The sequence below is a fragment of the Atractosteus spatula genome, chromosome 23 (assembly GCF_055471065.1).
Source record: "Atractosteus spatula isolate fAtrSpa1 chromosome 23, fAtrSpa1.hap1, whole genome shotgun sequence".
Lineage (NCBI taxonomy): Eukaryota > Metazoa > Chordata > Actinopteri > Semionotiformes > Lepisosteidae > Atractosteus > Atractosteus spatula.
In genome coordinates this window covers 13920627-13941506 of record NC_142728.1, presented here as the reverse complement: position 1 = coordinate 13941506, position 20880 = coordinate 13920627, and the positions used below count along the sequence as shown (strand labels likewise).

Sequence of the window (20880 nt, the reverse complement as noted above, 5' to 3'; positions counted from 1 at the left end):
GCCTTCTGTCGGAGGGGCCGGCGCGCATTCATGTGGTAATAGAGGGTGTCAAGGGGAGATCAGTGAGCGGCCGACCCCAGAATGCTGGCCGCGTTGAACTCAATGAAAATAAAGGATTAGTACCGGGTCTCCCCCCACCCTAAAAAAAAAAACCGAGGCCGTGTTGTCCACTCCCTCTCCAACACCGCTCACCCCCACCCAGAGTCACTTACGCCTCGCCAGGCAATTGTGTTTTAATTAAAGCTGTAGTTAAACTGCAACAATGACCTAGGGAGAGCACTATGATCGCCGATGGCGGTAGAGGAAAACTGCACATCTAGGGTCGAGTCGGCCCAGGCTTCGCTTCTGGGTGTGGGTACCAGCCAACAAAGGCGTTTGCTCTCAGAGTCAAAGAGAAATAAACGTATTCTTACTCTTCTTCTCGTCAACCATTCTGAAAAATGATCAACGATCGTGTGAGGGTTACGTCAAAAATACGTGAAAAAAAATTCACATAATCCTCAGATTACAGAAGATACTTTTGGGGGGGGGTGGGGTTAAAGGAAAGGTGTATCTGCCATCCACGGCGCGTCAGCATCTCAATCAGTTATCGTCTTGAAATCGCTCCCTGTGTCGTCCTGTGTGAGCGCACGTCTTTTTTTTCTGTTTTAACCCTGCCCACTTACAAGAGATACTGAGGAGCGAGGGGGAACTGTGGATTACAATAAAACACTGCACTTCAACGCTTTTAATAAAGAGCAACATCTTTTACTTCCGTCTTTCCTTTAGATTCCGGCTGTTTTTTCCCCTTATCGGACAAAATATTTTTTTATTTATTATTTGGACAAATAAATTCCGCTTTATGCAATGGTGAGGTACTGTAATTGGTTGAAACCATGTTTTTCACTTGATTCTAGAAGCCCAGTGTTTTTCTATTACTTATTCAGTGATGCTTCAGTTCTAAGGTGGTGCGTGCATTGGGGGGGGGGGGGCGGCAGCATTTCTTTACACAAAGGGTGGTGGGGGTATGCAACAAGCACCCAATCATGTTATTGAAGCAGATAGTCGGACTTCTTGTAAAGTACGGGTGGATGAGACCTTTGAACCTTAGCACTACCAACACCCCGATGGGTTCCAGGGACTGAATGAAGTCTTATTGCTTGTGGCCTGTCTTATGGTTTGCGGGGAGATCATGCAGGTAGGATCAGCTTAAACTTGTGAGCCGGAAATTTCACCACCCCACGCTTTTCCAGCATCGAAGGGCAATCACGTTGATTTGGTCTCATTTGAATAACGGGGCTTCTCCATTACTGGTCCCGCTACACCTTAAACGTCCACATTGAGGGGAATTCGAATGGGACCATTCCAGAAAATGCTTCCTCGGTTTTCAAATTTGGGCTCCTACGTTAAATTAAAACAAAGATTTCCAAATGGTTTAAAAGGTACTAATTAAGACTGATACTGCAGTACCTAGTGTTTAATCAGAACCTTCAAACAATAAAGATCTCCAAAACTACCCTCCCCTTTTAAGTTATATATCATTTGATCGCATCCAGTATAATAAAGATTTTCATGCCTGGTAAGTGTTGCAGAAATGGGAATACCGCACGGGAAATGACGCCGGCTTTCAGGAAAGAGTCAGATTGAAAAATTTTGCGTTTCATCCCCTGCTTCAATACCGGACACAAGCACCTCGCTATCAGCGGAGCTTGATTTAAGAGGCGACGGGTTTGTTTTTTTTAATCAGCCACGCAAGGCCGGAGGAACGTGACGCTTTAAAAGTCTAAACCGGCACGGTTAACCGGTTAATCTAACTCTCGGGAGGAGGTTTCCAGACAAAGATGACCACCAGCCAGAGGCACCGCCACCTCTGAAGCACGCACAAGCTGAGCAGCGAGAGCCGACGTGTCCACGAGAGAATATCTTCTCCAAGGTGCAAAAGCCGAGCTCACTGTGCGCGTCAACGACGCGTGATGGAGACAGCGGAAGAGTACAAGTGTGCGTCTCTGAGATGAGCTCCCTGACACTGACATTGGGGAGGGGAGGGGGGACAGGAGACCAGATTGAAATGTGAAAAAGACTCACTGGGGGTGTGTGTGTGTGTGCGGGTGGGTGGGTGGGTGTACCTCTGTTCTACAAGCCTGCCTGGATTTAGACAACAGTATTAAAGCACCAAGACATGTCACCCAGTCAATTCACATTTGCTAAGCTCGCCAATAAATGAAACCCTGTCCAATTACTCTATGGGATGAATTCCTCACAGGATATGGCCTGGCTGTAATTAAAGCAACTGCCCAAAAAAGCAAAACAAAACCCAACACTTGCTTATGGGAAGCTAAAGGCCACTTTTTTTTTTCTCAACGTTCGGAAGTGGAAAGTTGTATTTGGCACATCGAACCCTTTTCATGATAACACCCCACATGTTGACTCTGGGGAAATTAGGGCTGCAATTTCGAGACACTCGACTTCGTAACATGACAATGCAGACAAATGCCACTGGTCCACAAGTCCTTCCAGGCGGGGTATACAGCAAAGCCTACTTCCAGAAGTTTGAAGTCCCTATCTTGAGGCTGTTCATTTTTTTTCCCCAGGAGTTCAGGAAGAAAAACACACAAGCCTTCTTTTTAAGCAGAATGTGGTGAATTAAAAAAAGAGAAAGATGGCAATTTCACCCCTTAAGATCCAAGCTGGAAACAAAGACATCACCCTGGATAACAGTATCCGCACATTAGTGGGGTACAGGATATGCTGGGGTAACACTGAGGGGATGAGTGGGGGAGGGGGGGGATACTGGAGATTGGTTTGAGTTTTGTGCTTTGTAGCTGCCCTAAAATGTAATAAATATTTTTTTACTAAATTCTCATATAGGTTGGTTTGTTTTAATATGACTACTGCTACAGCTATACCAAGTGCTACAGCTTCTTCTGAGCGTATTTCATTTCTCCTGGAATCTGTCACCCAGATTCCCATCTTTTTGGGACCCTCTTATCTACCTTAACCCCTCACCTGCCCTCACATTCATATTTCTGCTCCTCCTTTCCCCCAGATGGGTTCCACAGATGATCATGTCGTGTTGTCTCTCTGTACTTTCTGCTGTGATAACTTGGATTTGCTCTTGTGCTGTAGGAACACTGCCCTGACAGCAGTATGGAGCAGCAGTCAAGGTTCTGTGCTCACAGCCCAACACTTGAGGGTTCCAATGGTGAATTTTGGCACTGCTGCTGTCCTCTTGAGCAAGATACTTCACTCAGATTGCACCAGGCAAACACCCAGCCGTAGAAATCTGCTCAAAAAGAAGTCAACTTTGGACAAAGCTGCCTACCAAATAAATTAGTAAATCATTCACTACAAATAAGTTTTAAACTAGCTGTTTTGGAACACTACCATCATTAACAATCTGGCCCACCAGCACTGTTTTACTACTACTATGAGCTCTGAGGCAGAATAACATTACAAAATAAATTGTACAGACTGGACATCTCAGATTTATGAAATGTGCTGTTTTATTCCACAATGTACTGTACACCACTGATGGCCAATGGGATATGGCACACAAAGGCATTTGGACCCAATATGAGGAGGAATGAATATCGGTTGTCCAAATAAAACAAATAGCATAGGAATACAAGAATGGGCTTGACGTTCAAAAAAGAAACATCCTTCATACAGGTTACTAGAGCAAAAACGCAATTGGAAACTGGGATTTACATTTTTTGGGGGGTTACCTGTTTTATTTGCTGCAGTGATCAAGTACGATTGTTCGCTGCTGTTTTTTTCAGATTGTATTATCTAAAAGAAGAAGGTGCGTGGGACAAATTGTGTTGGGTTAGGACAAAAAAGTTGGGACAACATTGTTCAGGGACCAAAGATCCCCACTTTGCCTCCTTACCTTCAGCCAGAAAAACCTTTCTGCTGGAACGCTTTGGCGTAGGAGGAGAAAATTCGAATAACCTAATCAGCCTAAAAGAACGGACACATGAGGTCACTGGGCCAATTAATTAATCAACTACGAGAGGGGGAAAAAAGCCCTGCTATATTGCAGCTTTTTATTCTCATATGCGTGTGCTCTGCTTTAATAAACAGCAGGAAGGCACAGGACGATACCATGGGCAGTTAAACCACGAGCTACAAAGGAGTCTTGTAGGCTGGCACACAGCTGGCCCGCACATCTGGCTGGGCACACCCCTGCCCCCCCCCGTGCCCACTCATTCTGGACAGCTTCTCCTGTCGTGCACGCCCACTGGCACACCGAGCACGCTCAGACGCCCGCGAGAGGGAGGGATCTGCAACAGCCGATGAGAACAATTCAGCCCTTTCTACATTCCCAGGCTTCGGTGTCTGGGAAGACTACAGTGCACGCTCTCCTTAAAAAAAAAAATCACAGAAGCGCTCATACACGCAACACACACATTATGACATACAGTATTACACGGACGTACATGGGCAGTAGCACCGATAATCAATTGTATAACAATTGTACAGCAAGAGGCAGCTCATGTGGCTCAGAGAAATCCGACATGAACATAAGCAAGTGAGCTCTTTGTTTAAATAAAAAAAAAACACTTTGGAGCGTTTCAATACTTGATTTTAGTCAGATGTGTTTCACTTTGGGCTCAGGTCCACAAAATATAAGTCCCTAGCACGCTGCAGGTTTGTCATCAGACCCAACCCCTCTGGATCTGGTAACTGAGCTCAGAGATTGCGTACCGTATTTGTGTCCCGAGTTTTCGTTTCCCGAAACGGTTCCAGTCTTTTTTTTTTAAACAGAAAACACCACGAGATCCGAGTCTGATTTTTTTCCGTTTAACAAAATGGGAGACAGGCCGAAGACGTGATCCGACCGCACGGTGGGAGGCCGCATCGCGAACCTGTCCTGTTTTGCAGTTACAAAGACCCCCCTCGGAAATGAAGGGGTCGGAAAACCCGAAGGGCGATGAAAATCAGAGGGGCGAGCTCATCCGTTCTGCGCCTGGTGTATCTTCACTGCCTGTACCAGGAGCACTGTCGCAGACCTACTGAATCTAGGCTCAAGCCCAGCTGTGGCATCCTAGTTTAAAGCACAAGAACGAAACCGATGGGATCCCACGCAAGGCTTTTAAAATCCATTCCGCTTTAAAATAAATAAAATCCCTTTTTGCAAAAGGAGAAGGAAATATTAAAAAGGCATGCAGTCCAGAGAACTCCCTTTCCATCAGTGCTGCTTTAGTCTTTCCTTCTGGCTGTTGGGCCCACTTATTTGACAATGGCGCCATCTGCTGACCGTAGCAAGAGAATGCAATTCTCAAAAACGGAGGTGTTGGGTTCTGCTGGTGTTTCCACACATAGCATCAATCGAACTACACCCCCCCCCCCACTCTGAAAACAAACCTCGAGTAGGCCTAGCCCTTTTCACAGTGTGTGGGCTGGAAACGCCTTCTGTCCTCCCAAGACCCACAGACACACTGGTGCTCCAGCGTCAGGGCCGGACAACACTCCCTTCCCTTCTGTGCTCTTGGGTCTCTCCGTTCGATATTTTGCGTAGCAGCATGTATGAACGGCCGAGCGCGTGTTGCGGGTCTGTGTTTCTCCAAGTTCTGTCTACCAGAGACCAGCTCCCTAAGGCCCTCGTAATCTGAGGACTGCTTAAGCCAAATAGCGGTCAGCGTTATCGGGACCGTGGCATACAGCAAGAGCAGGGGCTGGTGCTGTAGATGCAGCAGGAGACTGCAGTCAATCCCCTTTTGGGGCAGTCCACTGCACTCGTTGGACGGGTCTTAGTGCAACAGGGAAACCTCTGAACACAGGGGCAGCCTGATCACACAGCCAAAGCAGCTCCTGCCCTCTCCCTTCGGTTACACCTTCTTGAGGTCAAAGGGGACTTCTACACTTTGTCCCCGAGTACGGTTCATCCACAAAACAGGATTCAGAACAGCTACCGCTTGTCAAACCGAACACTAAACTGCCCCCCCCGTTGGTAACGGCAGGAGTATAGTTAAGCCGAGAGGGACCTGTACTCAAGAGCCTTTGAGTATTGAGGGCTTCAGCACAGATCCCTCTGGAACAGGAGCAAGACATCTGCCAGCAGGCTACAGCTTCACTGGTTGTGATTAACCCTCACGAGCGGTGCACCAGAGCCTGAACTATGGCCTACAGCCTTGACGGGTGAACAAATGACTAACCGTGCTCCTGATGAGGGATTCTAAGATTCCCTTGGGCTCTTTAGATCACCCCAATACACAACAGTTTTCACTCTTTGAAAGTCCATCAGGTGTCAGGAGCCCCGTCTCCTTGCTAGCCTGCGGAACGTGCAGGAGAGCCTCTGAAAGAGCAGCAGCTTGCCCCCCCCAACACCAGCCAGAGCCGAGCACAGTCTCGCACGTCTGCCCAGAGGTCCATAATAACAAGGGGCAGGCGCTGAAGGCAGCTGGCTGGCACTGCCCACCCAACCCCCCCACCCCCGGTGGGACCAAAGAGTCACCTGCGCCCGTCTCACCCCCCAGCCCCCCCGCCCTCAGAGGAAGAAGTTGATCTTGGGCGGCACGGTCTTGCAGCCGGTCTGGGAGAAGATCTGCTCGGCCGCCGGGAAGTAGGGCACGGCCCCTGAGACGGCCCGGATCACGTCCCGCCGGTGGCACAGCCCGCGCTGGCACAGCTCCCGCCGGGCACAGCGCTCCACGTGCAGCCGGCTCAGGGGGAGAAAGGGCACGAAGCGGGTGATCAGCTTCTCGGGGATGATTTTAGAATGGTAGAAGCCACCTAGAAGAGAAAAGAAAGACTTCTCAGCCTGCTGACCTCCTCGGATTTCACTCTACTGCAGGCGCTCAAAGGCAGCAATATTTACAATTATTCACATACGTGGCAGCCAGCAGCAATATTTTATTGTTATTATTATTATTAACTCCTTACACATATAGTGCTTTTCTGGACACTCCACTTAAAGCGCTTTACAGGTCATGGGGAATCCCACTACTACCACCAATGTGCAGCCCCACCTGGATGATGCGACGGCAGCCAGAGTGCGCCAGTCTGCTCCCCACAAACCAGCTCTCAGTGTGGAGCTCTAGCAGCTATATCACCCTGCAGCCCCACTGGAGCTCAGCAGGTGTGAGCCTGCTCAGTACCTGGATGGGAGACCTCCTGGGAAAATCTAAGGTTGCTGCTGGAAGAGGTGTTAGTGGGGCCAGCAGGGGGCGCTCACCCTGCGGGCTGTGTAGGTCCTAAAGCCACAATATAGTGACGGGGACACTATACTGTAAAAAAGGCATTATCCTTCGGATGAGACGTAAAATCGAGGTCCTGACTCTATTTGGTCATTAAAAATACTCTTGACAAGAGTAGGGGTGTTACCCTGGTGTCCTGGCTTCATCACTCTGTTCTCCTCCCCACTGAGAGCTGGTGTGTGGGGAGCCTATTGGTGCAATTTGACTGCTGTCGCACCATCCAGGCGGGTCTGCACACTGGTGGTGGTGGAGGGGAGTCCCCACAGTGCTTTGAGGAGTGTCCAGAAAAGCAATATACGAGTGTAAGGAATTATTATTACCCCAAAAGACAAGCGGGCACAATTATTCAATTCTGTACTCAATCCATGCACTACATCCAACTTAGTTATCTCAACCCATTTAGTTAGATAAACGTATTAAGCACATATTCACTTTAAAAAGTATTTTAGTCCTTGCTGCCGAGCGGTCGGAGTCCAGGGACAATTTTGAGAAAAGATCGCCACCTAGTGGACTATCCCCAGTTGTGCAGCCAGCTTACATCCTCCACTGGTCAATCTGCAAACCACTTCTCCAATGTAAATATTGACAAATTACTTAACTGTTTTCTGTTGGTTTTTTTTCCTTTAAATATTTATTATATTCACTGGTGCACCAACAATAGCTGGAAGCAGGAGGCAGGAGTGATATTCCCCAGTTGAATGAGGATTTTAGGATTTAGCATTAGGATTTTAGGGCAGGAAGATTATTTAAACCCAGAATTTAGCCAGGATACTTAGGTTAAAACACTTGCTCCATAATTAGTCCGAAGCTTGGGTTAAGGGCTCATCCGAACGATGGTTGGTCCTATTGCAACACAATTCTCAACAAAAGGCAACAAAAGTGACAAAGCTGCCAGTTAGCCAGTTGGTTTCAGAACGGTAGGGACAGTTACTGTGTTTCGGACGAGGAAGACCCATACCAGCAACGGCATTCTCTGCACACTCTGAAGAAAGCTGTCGGTCACTTTAAAACAATATTCAATAACTCTGAATAAACCATACACACCGTATAGGGCAGGCTGAACTGCATTTACAAAGAAAGGACATAAGAAGGAGGTTTTAAAGTTGCACATATGGTGTAACTGCATTTACCTTAAGACTGAAGCATTTTGTAATCAATTAAATCCTGTGCAAAACCTACCTCATTATGATTTCTTATTAATTGCACATCTCCAGTCATTGTTTACACGTCTGCATTGTTTACATTCAAACTGTTTACTTGTACATTGTCTGCTGTCTCTTTGTATATTGTCTTGATGCACTGTCTGCACTTTGTGTTTTTACACTTGTTTTAACAAGCGGGAGACTTTCTGTAAGTAAGAATTCCATTGTACCAGTTCATGTACCGGTTACATATGGCAACAAAGTTCAAGTTCAAGTTCAAAACCTTGTTTTCTAAACTCATAATTGCATTTATTCACTAAAGGCTATTCGTCGGCCTAAAAAAATGCTGTCTTTCACCGTTTAATAATGTACACTGGCATCAAGAGGGTTCCTGTATAACGAATGGGATCAGGATTGGGCTGTGTGACTAGTGTGATGTTTGTTATACCTCCCCCAAAACATATTTCCCCAGCATGCGATAACTGCACTGGCGGCTCTGCTGGACGTTAAAGACTGAGCTCGGGAGTCTTCTTGCAGGCGCGATCGAGCCGCTCGCAGGCGTCAGACTAGGCCAATCAAAGCAGAAGCGGCCTTACTGTTCTTGTTTTGGAAGACGGCCTGGGCGATGGAGGCCTCCAGGTCCTCCAGGTGGATTTCCTCACGCTCCTGCCCCGAAAGCCTCGTCTCTAGGGCACGCTGGTTAATGAGCTCCTCACCGGCGGTGCTGAGAGAGGGAGAGAGAGCGTAAACACACACACACAGGCCGGGTCACAACAGCTCCCGCCACACTCCCAGCCTTTCTCACAGAGCCGGAGTCTGACAGCCGTTTGTCACCAGGCGGGACTCGCTCTAAAGGCAGCTCCAACGCTGCTATAGGATTCTGGGACACGGTTTTCCTTTTCCCAAAAAAGAGCAGCACGTGGAATATTTCCAAGAATATGTGTCCCCTCTTTTGTAAAAATAATAATTCCGTACACTTACATACCGCTTTTCTGGATACTCCACTCAAAGCGCTTTACAGGTAATGGGGAATCCCACTACCGCCACCAATGTGCAGCCCCACTTGGATGATGTGATGGCAGCCAGAGTGTGCCAGTCTGCTCCCCACACGCCAGCTCTCAGTGGGGAGGAGAGCAGAGTGATGGAGCCAGTTCAGAGATGGGGGTTATTAGAAGGTCATGATTGGTAAAGGCCAATGGGAAATTTGGCCAGGAAAGTGGGGTAACACCCCTACTCTTTTCAAAAAAACTCCCGGGGATGACCACAGAGAGTCAGGACCTCTGTCTCAGAAGGACGGCGCCTTTTTACAGCATAGTGTCACTATACTGGGTCATTAGGACCCATACAGGCCACAGGGTGAGCGCCCCCTGCTGGCCCCACTAACACCTCTTCCAGCAGCAACCTTAGTAGATGGTCTCCCATCCAGGTACTGGCCAGGCTCACACCTGCTGAGCTTCAGTGGGGCAGCCAGTTGAGAGCTGCAGGGCGATATGGCTGCTGGCTCAGATTGTAAAATGCATTACGGAAATCCACATAACAGGATACATAGGGATAAAATGATATTAAATACCTCTTTTCTTCTTGATACATCATAAGGGTTTACACACCGCCTCTTGCAAAACCAGTAATGAATCAAACCGCTACGAACCAGGAGTCTTGTTTACCATTCCTAGGGGAGCCCGTGGTAAGACAGGCTGGGGTCAGAGCCGGTAGGGTACCTGATGAAGATGTAGATGGCCTTGCGGTAGTTGGTCTGGAAGACGACGTGGGATGGTCCCAAGAATGGAGCCAGGACGTCGATCAGGCCCGGTGGCATCTCTTCCATCTCGTCGAAGATGAATATGGAGCGGGCGCAGGCGGTGAGGTTCCCTTCCACCCACCTCTTGAGCTCAGTCTGAGGCAAGGGAGGGGGACAGAAACCAGTAAGACCGTCAGTGGTACAGGGATGAGCTGGGGGGGGGGGGGGCAGGGGGTTCTGCTGTATGTCAGCATCGGCTCTTCATCCTTATCACCTATTCAGAATAACGGCAAGAGTCAGCTAGGCACTTTCCTTCAGTGCTTCTCCCCCAATCATCTGTAGGAATGGAAACGCAGATCTAAATGCAACTCAGTGCATTACAGGACCATACAGAGATGTACAGATTGTAACATATATTACGGAAATCCACATAATAGGATCCCATTAGGATTCCATATTATGCATATTTTCAAAATCTGTATATAAAGCATATAAAACACCAATATAATAATTAAAGTAATAATTGCTTACACTTATATAGTGCTTTCCTGGACACTCCACTCAAAGCACTTTACAGGTAACGGGGAATCCCACTACCACCACCAATGTGCAGCCCCACCTGGATGATGCGCCGGCAGCCAGAGTGCACCACAACGCTCCCCACACACCAGCTCTCAGTGGGGAGGAGAGCAGAGTGATGAAGCCAGTTCAGAGATGGGGATTATTAGGAGGCCATGACTGGTAAGGGCCAATGGGAAATTTGGCCAGGACACCAGGGTGACACCTCTACTCTTTTCGAGAAATGCCCTGGGATTTTTATGACCACAGTGAGTCAGGACCTCGGTTTTACGTCTCATCTAAAGGATTGCCTTTCTACAATACAGTGTCCCCGTCGCCATACTGGGGCATTAGGACCCACATAGAAGGGTAAGCACCCCCTGCTGGCCCTACTAACACCTCTACCAGCAGCAACCTTAGTTTTTCCCAGAAGGTCTCCCATCCAGGTACTGACCAGGCTCACACCTGCTGAGCTTCAGTGGGGCTGCCAGTGGTGAGTGATGTGGCTGCTGGCCAATATCTCCGATTAGGATTTAGTCAGGATGTACAGTCCCAGTCCTGTTCTTGTGTGTCAATCAGCCCAGCCTCATGCAGGTTCCTCAGTAGCATTCGAACTGATTTCCTGTCCCAGTCGCTGGCTGCTCCCCCAGACATCCTTATTTGAGATCTCCGCTTGCCTCTAGCCAGTCAGGTCTGAACACCTGCCTGAATTGCAGTCAATGTTTCACACAGCTTGCTCTTGCAGATCTACCAGAAAGGCTCACAAGCTCATTGTGAAGAAAGTTCTGTCAGGATTTGAAGGAGGACTTTAAAACGCTTGTGTATGCATCGTTAGGCTCCACTGGGAAACAATTAAGACCAGTGAGAAGCCCAGTTATTGCACAGAATCATGCTCACACAACCTCCTTCCTGAGCTGAGCCAGATACTTAGGCACAGCAGGATCTCACACCAGCATCTGATGCCTCCTTAAGATCCACCTGTTCACACTGGGCCTGCAAACCAGCCAGGCCCCAGAGCAAACTGGAATCTCTGCCTGCGTGATATCTTAGTTTCCACAGCCAGGAATATCTTAACCATCTAAAATTCCCTACCTGAAACTTTCATCGCTGCAGAATAACAGTCAGAGGCCCAGTCTCACGTGAGGAGGGAGGGATGGGATATACTTTTGCAGACCTGCACTTTTTTTTTCCCACCCCGAAAGGTGGAGAGATAAAGGGAATATCCAAAAAGTCTACACCTCTCAGCGGCCATCTGCTGCTCTTATTACGCTGAGTTGCAAACTTTCGGTTATACTGCTCTTCTGCTGTGCAAGCTCTGCAGGGACCGGAGCAGTTTCTGGCGAAGTTTCATCATCTTTCCATCTTGCAAAAGCCTGCGATTACATTGGCCCAGATATCTGTGATCTGAGCCGAGCTGGTTATCAGCTAACCGTGAGTGGGAGTTCCCCAAGTGGTGCCACCCAAAAGGGTGAAGACAGAAGACGCAGACAGGGCTCTTTCGGCTTTTCGGCGAAACACCGACTCCTGCATCTCGCTGGGCACCTGCAAGCTGGCAGTGAGGTCAGCGCGAGATGCACTGGAGCTGACTCTCCTGTAAGACACCATGGCGCTTGCCATGCGTCAATGGGATGGACAGCCAATCAGAATAGGTGGGCGGGTCAGAGGGGCATGTCTGCGGGCCCTTAATCCTTCTATGGCCAAAAAGCAGTAGTAGCAGAAAAGCAGAGTCTTGTATGCGTACAGCTGCCTATAAGACTCCTATGCCTGCGTACCATAAAAACACTTGCCGATTACATTTTTTTAAGTACCTTATGATACACTCCTAAAATGGGGAGTTTGCAACGCAGGCTGCTTCAGCCATTCACACTCTACCACTCCTGCATTGCACATTACTCTATGTCAGACCCACTAACCCTGAAGCACCAGTGCAGGAATGTTCAATGCCTACTACCAGCCAGGACACTCCCACTGAAAACCCCCCCAGCACTGTTCAATCCGGCTTCCTGGCAGAACACAGCGGTTCTGCCGCTGTCCTATACAAGGTCCTATACAAGGGGACGCCACCTGTTAAAAGTGAGAGTAAAAAGAAGAAAGAGAAAGCCCAGCTCTGGGATGGGTAATACAGTACCTTGTAGTGCTGCACTCGCTCTCGGGATGGGAAGTGAAAGGTGGGGATGAACTGGTGGATGTAGGGGCTGCCCATGGTGGTGCCATACAGGTGTTTGCCCAGCATGGAGCTGACCATCGTCTTGCCTGTGCCCGAGGAGCCGTGGAAGGACAGCACCAGCGGCCGGTCGGGCCTGTCCTTGGCCAGGAACTCGGCCACGGCCTCCGAAACCACCTCCTGCGCCAAGTGCTGCCCGTACAGATTGCGGTAGAGGTCCCATTCCAGTCCTGGGCCGGCGCGGGGGAGGGGAAAAAAGAACCGACTGATTTGGACCGAAGAGCGTTCCATTCGGACCCAAAAGCTCACATGGCTGGCAGGAGTGTGGTGCCAGGACTGCACCCAGCCATTTCTCGGCAGACCTCAGCTTTAATAATGGAGCTGGGCGGATTGTTCCAGACACCCACAACCCTTTGTGTACAGAAGTGCCCCCCTGTTCCCAGTTTTCATTTCGGGACAATGCCTAAGGAATTCGTTTGGCAACTCCTGCCCAAGGCTTAGAACTCCAGTGAGACCAGCATCGGTAAAAGAAGCTAATTATTTAACGACCCATGGCTGGAGTCCGTTTTAGGCCTGTCAGTTGTCTGTGAGGCTACGTTAGTGGTCTTGCAATTGGGAATCAGGTATTAAAGTATCTGCAAACAGCTATTACTGACAGAGTTGAGGCCCCGAAAGTACCGTAAAACATAACCCTCAATTCCGAGAAACATACACAGAGAGCCTTTAAAAGTTTTATTCCTCCAAAATTTTGAGGACTTTAAAGGAGCAGCCTGAAGTCTACTTGTTGATTTGATAAAGGATTAACAGAATTTTATTGCACAAGGCAACCCAAGGGTTTTCTGCATAGCAACAGTTATTATTTATGCGCACAATTAAAGACCTACTGCACACTCATTTACATTTGTACATAAATGTCGCTTAAAAACACAAAGCAGCACTGGCTTTCATTCTAGTTAGTAGGGAGAGCCGCTTGTCATACAAGTCCAGAAAAGGACACAGTAACTCCTTCACTCCCAATAACAACTTTTGCAAAACATTATATTCCTTTCCAGGCAGATGTTAAGTCGGCTTTACACGAACCGAATTGACTACAAGTCGATACCTCAATCTGTAGAGTTTAAACTATAGTGAACTCCCAGGGTGGTGATTAGCAACAGCCTTCATTTAGCCCAAACTCGAGACTCTGGGTCAAACTTCTGGGTCACCTCTTTCTAAAACCGGGGAACACTTGTAACCTATCGATGCGTTGAGCGGTTTGCTCAGTTGCGTGATCCCTGGACTTTGGAGATGAGTCCCAGGTGACCTCTTAATCAATTTAAGAAATCAAATGCTCGATCTCTTTCAGTTAAACTGCTCCGAGCCTCAGAAACTTGTGATTAAACGGTAAGCTATAAAGCCTTCGGAATTAAGAGCTCTCCGGAAAGTGCTGGAGCTTACTGCTTTGCAGTGTCACATCTTAGAGTATAATTGTTCTTACAGCATATTGCACATTCACAACTGAAACAACAGCTAGCTAATTCTTTCTTCACATTGTCACAAGACCTGACAATGCGGAGGACGGATTTGCTAGCTGTTGGGAAGCCGGTAGAAAATTCGTCAGTGCAGAAACAATACAAGTTATTTGACTCACTGAGTTCCTGGTACGAAGCAGTAAGGAATAACTATCGTCATGCTGACCTTACCTTGTATGTCTGGTTGAAAATCGCAGTCACAGCTGTTGTATATTTTGCAGAAAATATTGTTTAACTGATAAGCGGCAGGGAAAGAAATAGGCGAGAGGGAAAGCAAAACGACAAACACGGCTGTCATTCTCTCCAGCAGCTCCATGACTGAAGCGCCAGAAGCTTCCTGTAGTTAAACGAACACCCACAAGAGGCGCAGAACATTGTAGTCTCTTTAAGGTCACAAACGCGCTCACTCGAAGCGCACGGTTCTCGTTAACGAACTACAAATCCCAGAGTGCATCTGGGAGACGCTAGTGTAGCTGTGCGAGACTGGTCGACGTATAGACCAGTCGTGTTTCATACGTCATAGTGGGCTTTTTTATTTCCTGGGACTTATGGGCAATTATATTTATCATTGCATATAATAAATACACTTGGGGAAATAAAAGATGTGAGATGTTTTGAAATATTACAGTTGCCTCCAAAAACTATTATTGGCACGTGGAAATGTCATTGTTTTTTTTTTTTAAAAAGCTGGAACAAATTTTATTTTTCCCATGACGCAAATATTTTGGAACCAGCAATGGCTCTCAATCCCCTTAACTTTTTGAATTGAACACAAATCAGCACACGTCCACAACCTCTCCTGTAATGTGGTTAAGTGGGGGGTGCAGAGGTGGCCCTGTGGCTCAGGATCTGCGCCTGTGACTGGAAGGTTGCCGGCTCAAATCTCACATCCGGCAGAGGAATCCTGCTTTGTTGGGCCCCTGAGCCAGGCCCTTAACCCCAACTGCTCCAGGGGTGCTGTACAATAGCTGCCCCTTGCTCTGACCCCCAGCTTCTCTCCCTGTCTGTGTGTCTCATGGAGAGCAAGCTGGGGTATGCAAAAAGACAAATTCCTAATGCAAGAAATTGTATATGGCCAATAAAGTGTTCTTATTAAATTATTGGGCAGTACAGTGGAGTACATTGTCCTTTTCTCTTTTGCAAGGCCAACAGGAGTAAGCTGAACTCATAGAGCTCATCGTTGTTACAACCCCCCAGGCTGGACTCTAAGAAAATGAATTTACTGGTGTGTTTCGCCAGGTATCAACTGCGTGTGCTCATTAATTGTCAGGTCACAGAACAGGTCCACAATAAATGCTCTGTCAGCTGACCAGAGAATGAAATATTATGTAACACAAGAACAATGTTTTCAAATCGCATAGGCAGACTGTCTGGAGATTGGGGAATCTGTGCTGTTGTCTATTAGTGCCAGGGCCATTCTCTGAACATACTGTAAAAAATCATCGATTTAAATTTGTGCTATCCCCAGCTGATCCCGGCGAGACCGGATTCCCAGGACTCAGATAAACAGCTGTCCTTTCCAAAACTTGGGGGTCTGTTGACTTAAATCATCTGATATTCTGAAGAGGGCGTTAAGCAACACATGAGACGTGTTTACTCAGCCTATCAATTGGAGGCTGTTGGCACAGCAGGGCGGCTGTCAGTGGAACCCAAACCAAAAAAAGTGAAAGTAGAGTTGTCTGAGATTCCAGCCAGAGAGCCTCCAGACCTTTAATCCAACCACATCATCATACTAGCGGTTGGAAGCATAACCACCCATATGGACAAAGGTTACTTGGCAGACTGAAAGGTTATTATAAGACAGCCGAGAGCACAAGACTGGTGTACAGGTGGAGGTCAGGTAACAGCTATTATCTGTATGATGTCATTTATTTCTGTATCCAGCGTGTTGCTCAAACCTAGATAAGGCCATTTGCCCTGTTTCTGCTTTGGGGAATATGCAATTGAAATAGATTTATTTAAAGGATAAATGCATGTGCTAGTTTCCTTTTATTGGTTCCAATTTTAATACGCCTGAACAAGTATAATCCTGTTTCACAGCCTTTGCATTGATTGGGTATGAATATTCATTTGGTGGAATAATTTATGAAGAGAAACCATAACCAAAACAATTCATGGACACAAGCTTATATTTTATTTCTCTTGGAAAACAATTGGTAAAATATGGCATATATACATAGGAAAAGTATGTAATTCGTGGTTTTTACAAGTAGGAAATGAGATAAGAATGAATATTTACAGAAGAAGATGAAACACTCAATTCTGTACAACAGGAGTGGAGACAAAGAGCATTATGGGAAATTATGCAGACCAGTGCAACTGTAGGTTTTTAATTCGGTTTTTTTTCCTGCTGTCAATCCAGGACGTTAAAGTCCCCAATGCTCTCTTTACGTCATACCTCAACACCCCCAATCTTCCTTTGCTTGATAAAAGAATGAGCCACTGTCTCATCTCAGCTGATATTGTCTTGCACTTAGCTGCAGTTCTCCCCAGACAATTTGGAAAAAAGTAGTTTGACTGGGACTTGAACCGGCAATATCCCAGAAACCAGCTGATACCAGCAAGTCCTGCTAGGTCACCACAATGGGTGCTATGATAAAGGTTGTCACTCTAAATTCTGATATCCACACAGGAAAGTGTCCAGAGGTCACTAGTGGGAAAAGAGGCAGAGATGCAGTAGCCATCAGATGAGTTCACTGCCTGGACACACCTTTTGAGGCTGGCCTTCAACCCCTGTAGAGGTGTTCATTAAGACGAGAGGTCATTTGAGAATACTGCTTTAAAAACACAACAGGCTCAACAGTAATAAAATAAAGTTCGGTTTACGAGGAGGGCAACCTTGTGAGCAGATATCAAATTTTTCCTTCAGTAAGTCTAAAAAGAGTGAAAGAAAAACGTACAATTTTAGTACCCATTAGTCCTCCTCATTCCTGTCATTTTATGGAAGGAGAAATTGATTAAAATCAATTCTAAACATAGGAACAAGGAGAAGCTTTGCCGCTAGAATATTTATTTTTGATGTCCTGTAGGTTAAATTGCTTCCTGTTTACCCTCGTTCAAACGATTTTCTTGACTCTTCTGTCCTTGATCCAAATTGCTTGCATGCGAGAGTCACCAGGAATAAGGTGCTGCTGAACCCAAGGCAGTAGATAAAGCTGGAGGTGACTTTCAAAACACTCATCCTACCAGCTTTAGATTCCAGAACCTCATTCACTTTACCTCTGAGCTTCAGGTGCATGCAGTGGCACACCCCTACCTTATAATGTGTGGGTGAATATGACTGTGTATACAGGCTTTTATCTCTCAGTAGCAGTGGCAGGCTGAAGGTACTGTTCGCAGCAAGGAGGACCAATCACAGCCCCCGAGAGTCACAGCTCAGCAGATCTGGTTGCTTAATCATCTATTTCCGGAGAAGTGAAACAATTTGGCTCCGAGATGCACGCCTCAAAAAAGGCTTATGATTCACCCAAAAGAAGACAGGAAGTTGAATGCTGAAAGCATCTCAGCTCTGACAAAAATAGACTTGGGCTTTCTGACCTCAACTCTTAAATCTCTGGTGAGGAAACCGGGAGAGTTCTTTGATTCTTTTAGTCACGTGACAAACACATGACTAAACAGTCCAGTAACATTACTAACATTAAATAGTCCCTAATATTTTTTATGCTGGTAATACCTTTACTACATCTCAATTTGACAACTGTACCAATTTCATAGATTTTCCAGTACTTTGTGCACAATACAGCAGCTATAATACTATAATAAGACCACACATTACTCCTGTGTTGGCCTCAATGCATTGGCTGCCAGTGCATTATATAACTGATTCAGTTATTTTAATTCAAAGCGCTAAAGGAATGGAATGCGTATGCATTACAATCTGTTCATTTTTATAGTAGGTGTATTTTGATTAGGCTCTCTAGAAATTTTATATAGATGTTCATTTTTGAAAGGGTGTTCTATGTATAAAGATTATTATTATGCAGATCCCTTGTTTAATGAAGTCATCTGGAGATCCTTTGGAATAAAACTATGAACATGCCGTATGTAGCTCAACCAGTGCCTCTTTTATATGTACATTTGTTAACATTAACAAAATACAAAGGCTCCCCCTTTTTTAACTGATGATTAAGGTTGACTTATAAAATCTGCTGGATTGTGTTTTTCCAGGACCAGGGTGGGCCGCCCCAGTATAAAGTACTGGGCTGATTAAAAGTCTGAAGGGGAAGAGAACCAAAAATGTCCCAAACAAGGAATAATAGCAGGAGATCATTATTAATATTTATATTAATATTATTAATAATCAAAGGCTAAATAATTATGGCAATGTCAATTGAAAACTGCTCTCAGGAGGAAGTCATCAGATGTCACCGTGAAATAAAGAGTATTTTTAATTTTGAAAGATTTTCCAAAAGAACTGGCAGAGGTGTCAGTCACCACTGCTGAGAGCTTTGACTGCTTCTGCTGTCACTGACAGGCACGCAGAAAAGTGTGGCTCAGCGTTAAAAGCAGGTTCATATCATGTCAAAAAGGCTCAAAAAACAGGAATAAAAAAAAAGACCCCCTCATTCTGCAATATATTCCGCCAATGTGCCTCAGTTCAATCCACCAGACAGTAATTTACAATTTCAGAGACAATAATAACAACAGTATCTCAAAACACAAGAAAAAAAAGAATGCTTGAGCTTAATTCAGTAAAGATGTCAAATAAAATACAGATATATTTTACAATTATTTACAAAAGCAGACAAGGGAGAAGGTTGGTATGTGTTCTTGGAAATATTTTTTTAGCCCGGTTTGCTTAGTGCAGCAGGAAGTCGCATTACCTGTTAATAAAATCAGTATATTAGGTTTTATGCTTTGGGTATGAGCAGTGATGACTCAGCACATGACTTCTTTTTCAGCGCGAACACCGGCTCTCTTACAAGGAAAAGCTCTGCAACCATCTAATTCCGCTGTTGCTGTCTGTCTACACAATAGTCGCAGAGCTACAGACACTCCATCTCTCAGCCACTGACGGTCTTCCTTAAAATAATATATAATTACACCGGTTTCCAGAAAGGAGATATTCAGGCCAGATTGAATCCAGTTATCCTCAGCGTTTTCACAACACTCGACGCATTCGAAATGGTGTGGACAACAGCATTCGATGATAAAACTGATTTCACGGGTACAAAAGACTCAGCTGACTGAAGCATGAAGGTGTCCTGCGCACAGGGCTTGCATGTCCAAAATAGGAGTGCAAAGAAGAAAAAGCAGTTTAAGAAAAATGACCTTATCCCAACATCGTCAACGTGCAGATAGAACTCGTTTCCTGCAGCTCCTTGCTCAACAATTCCATTATTTGTCACTAAGGCAAAACTTTTACAGCTGCACGGGTGAGCTGAGTAAAGCTCTGTGGTACATAACAATCAACTCGATGTTGACTCAAACTTCAGACAACTGCAAAAGAGCAAATGGCAAAGATGTGTCACCTGGAAGGTTAAAGTAGCATAGAAACTACTTTGGCACAGTACATTCTATTTTTTGAAGTAAGTTCTATTGTTTGAAGAGTCAAACACATTACTGAGGCCAAAAAAAGTGCTTTGTGTGGCTGATATCTTGTTTAGGTATTTTGCAAGTTCAGTATGTCCCAGATATTGCCCATGCTTTCATGTGACACAGCCCAGTGTACTGCCCTGGTATTCAATTCACGCGGTTAAGGTCAGGTTATTTGACAATACGTTGACCGCAACGCATGAGCAGTCTTTGACACAACAATTTGGGTCAAAATATGGGCCGCCAGCACTGGATCACAGCTCAATGTACAATGAGAACTACGAGACAAGGGAATTTTAAAGCAAAGTATTCGAGGGCCAGATTGATCAAAGACTCTGCACTGAAAGTGTAACTCAGATCCTCCTAAAAGAGTAGGCAGATCAGCTGTCCTTAAATACAGCGAAACGTGGAGGTTTCCCTGCTTTTAGTGCACGTGCTTGCTCGCTTTTTGGTGCAGCAGCCGCAATGAAATGATTTTTCTTTCCTTAGATTTCCGTCAGCTATAATCAGGAGGTCACAGAATGCAGGTCAATTTTTAAGGTTTTGAGCTTCACTTTCAACACCTGTTTGTCCTTCTCATATTTAAGTCGACATCTGCCTTTCTTTAAAAAGGAAGCCAGTTGCACTTTGGCAGAGAGACCCTGATAATCTATGCCCCTTGTGCCTTTTTCGGTGATGCACAGCAAATCTCGAGCATCTGCTGCTTCAAGTCCTCTAAGCGCAGTCCCACCCCCGTTTCCCTGCAGTGAGCTGTTCCAGCCTGGTGCAAGAGATTCAGGGGAAGGTCATTCCACTGTGCAATATGGGGGGGGGAGAGGGGGAGCTATAATTCACTGTGCCGGACAGGAGGCTCTAGTTTGTTGGACAGTGCAGTCAGGACCTTGTCAAACTTCTCATAACGTTCTGCCTGGCTGCCCTCTACACCCCGGCTCCCCCATAGAAGCCGCATCTGAAACTCTGTCCGGAAAACCTCCAGGATTTCCGGGCGCTCCTGGAATCCTGCAAGAAAAGAGGGAAGAGAAGTCAGGGATGATGCCCACACCAGCGATACTTC

The 20880-nt window shown here is 46.2% G+C and overlaps 2 protein-coding genes across 2 annotated transcripts in view; both read right to left on the bottom strand.

Moving 5' to 3' along the window:
* Positions 1–3462: 3462 nt before the first annotated feature.
* tor2a (torsin family 2, member A) lies at positions 3463–14615 on the bottom strand. The gene is made up of 5 exons (XM_088940773.1): positions 14463–14615; positions 12745–13010; positions 10039–10214; positions 8917–9044; positions 3463–6714 (listed from the first exon to the last, which is right to left on the bottom strand). Exons 1-5 carry the CDS (start codon positions 14605–14607, stop codon positions 6470–6472), a joined length of 960 nt encoding a protein of 319 aa, XP_088796899.1. The 5' UTR covers positions 14608–14615; the 3' UTR covers positions 3463–6469.
* A 1791-nt stretch (positions 14616–16406) lies between these two features.
* Positions 16407–20880, bottom strand: part of LOC148816205 (SH2 domain-containing protein 3C-like) — an 89525-nt gene continuing 85051 nt past the window's right edge. The window contains exon 12 of the mRNA XM_088940784.1: positions 16407–20825. Coding sequence (XP_088796910.1) covers positions 20650–20825 — 176 coding nt within the window. The 3' untranslated portion in view covers positions 16407–20649. The remainder of the gene's footprint in view (positions 20826–20880) is intronic.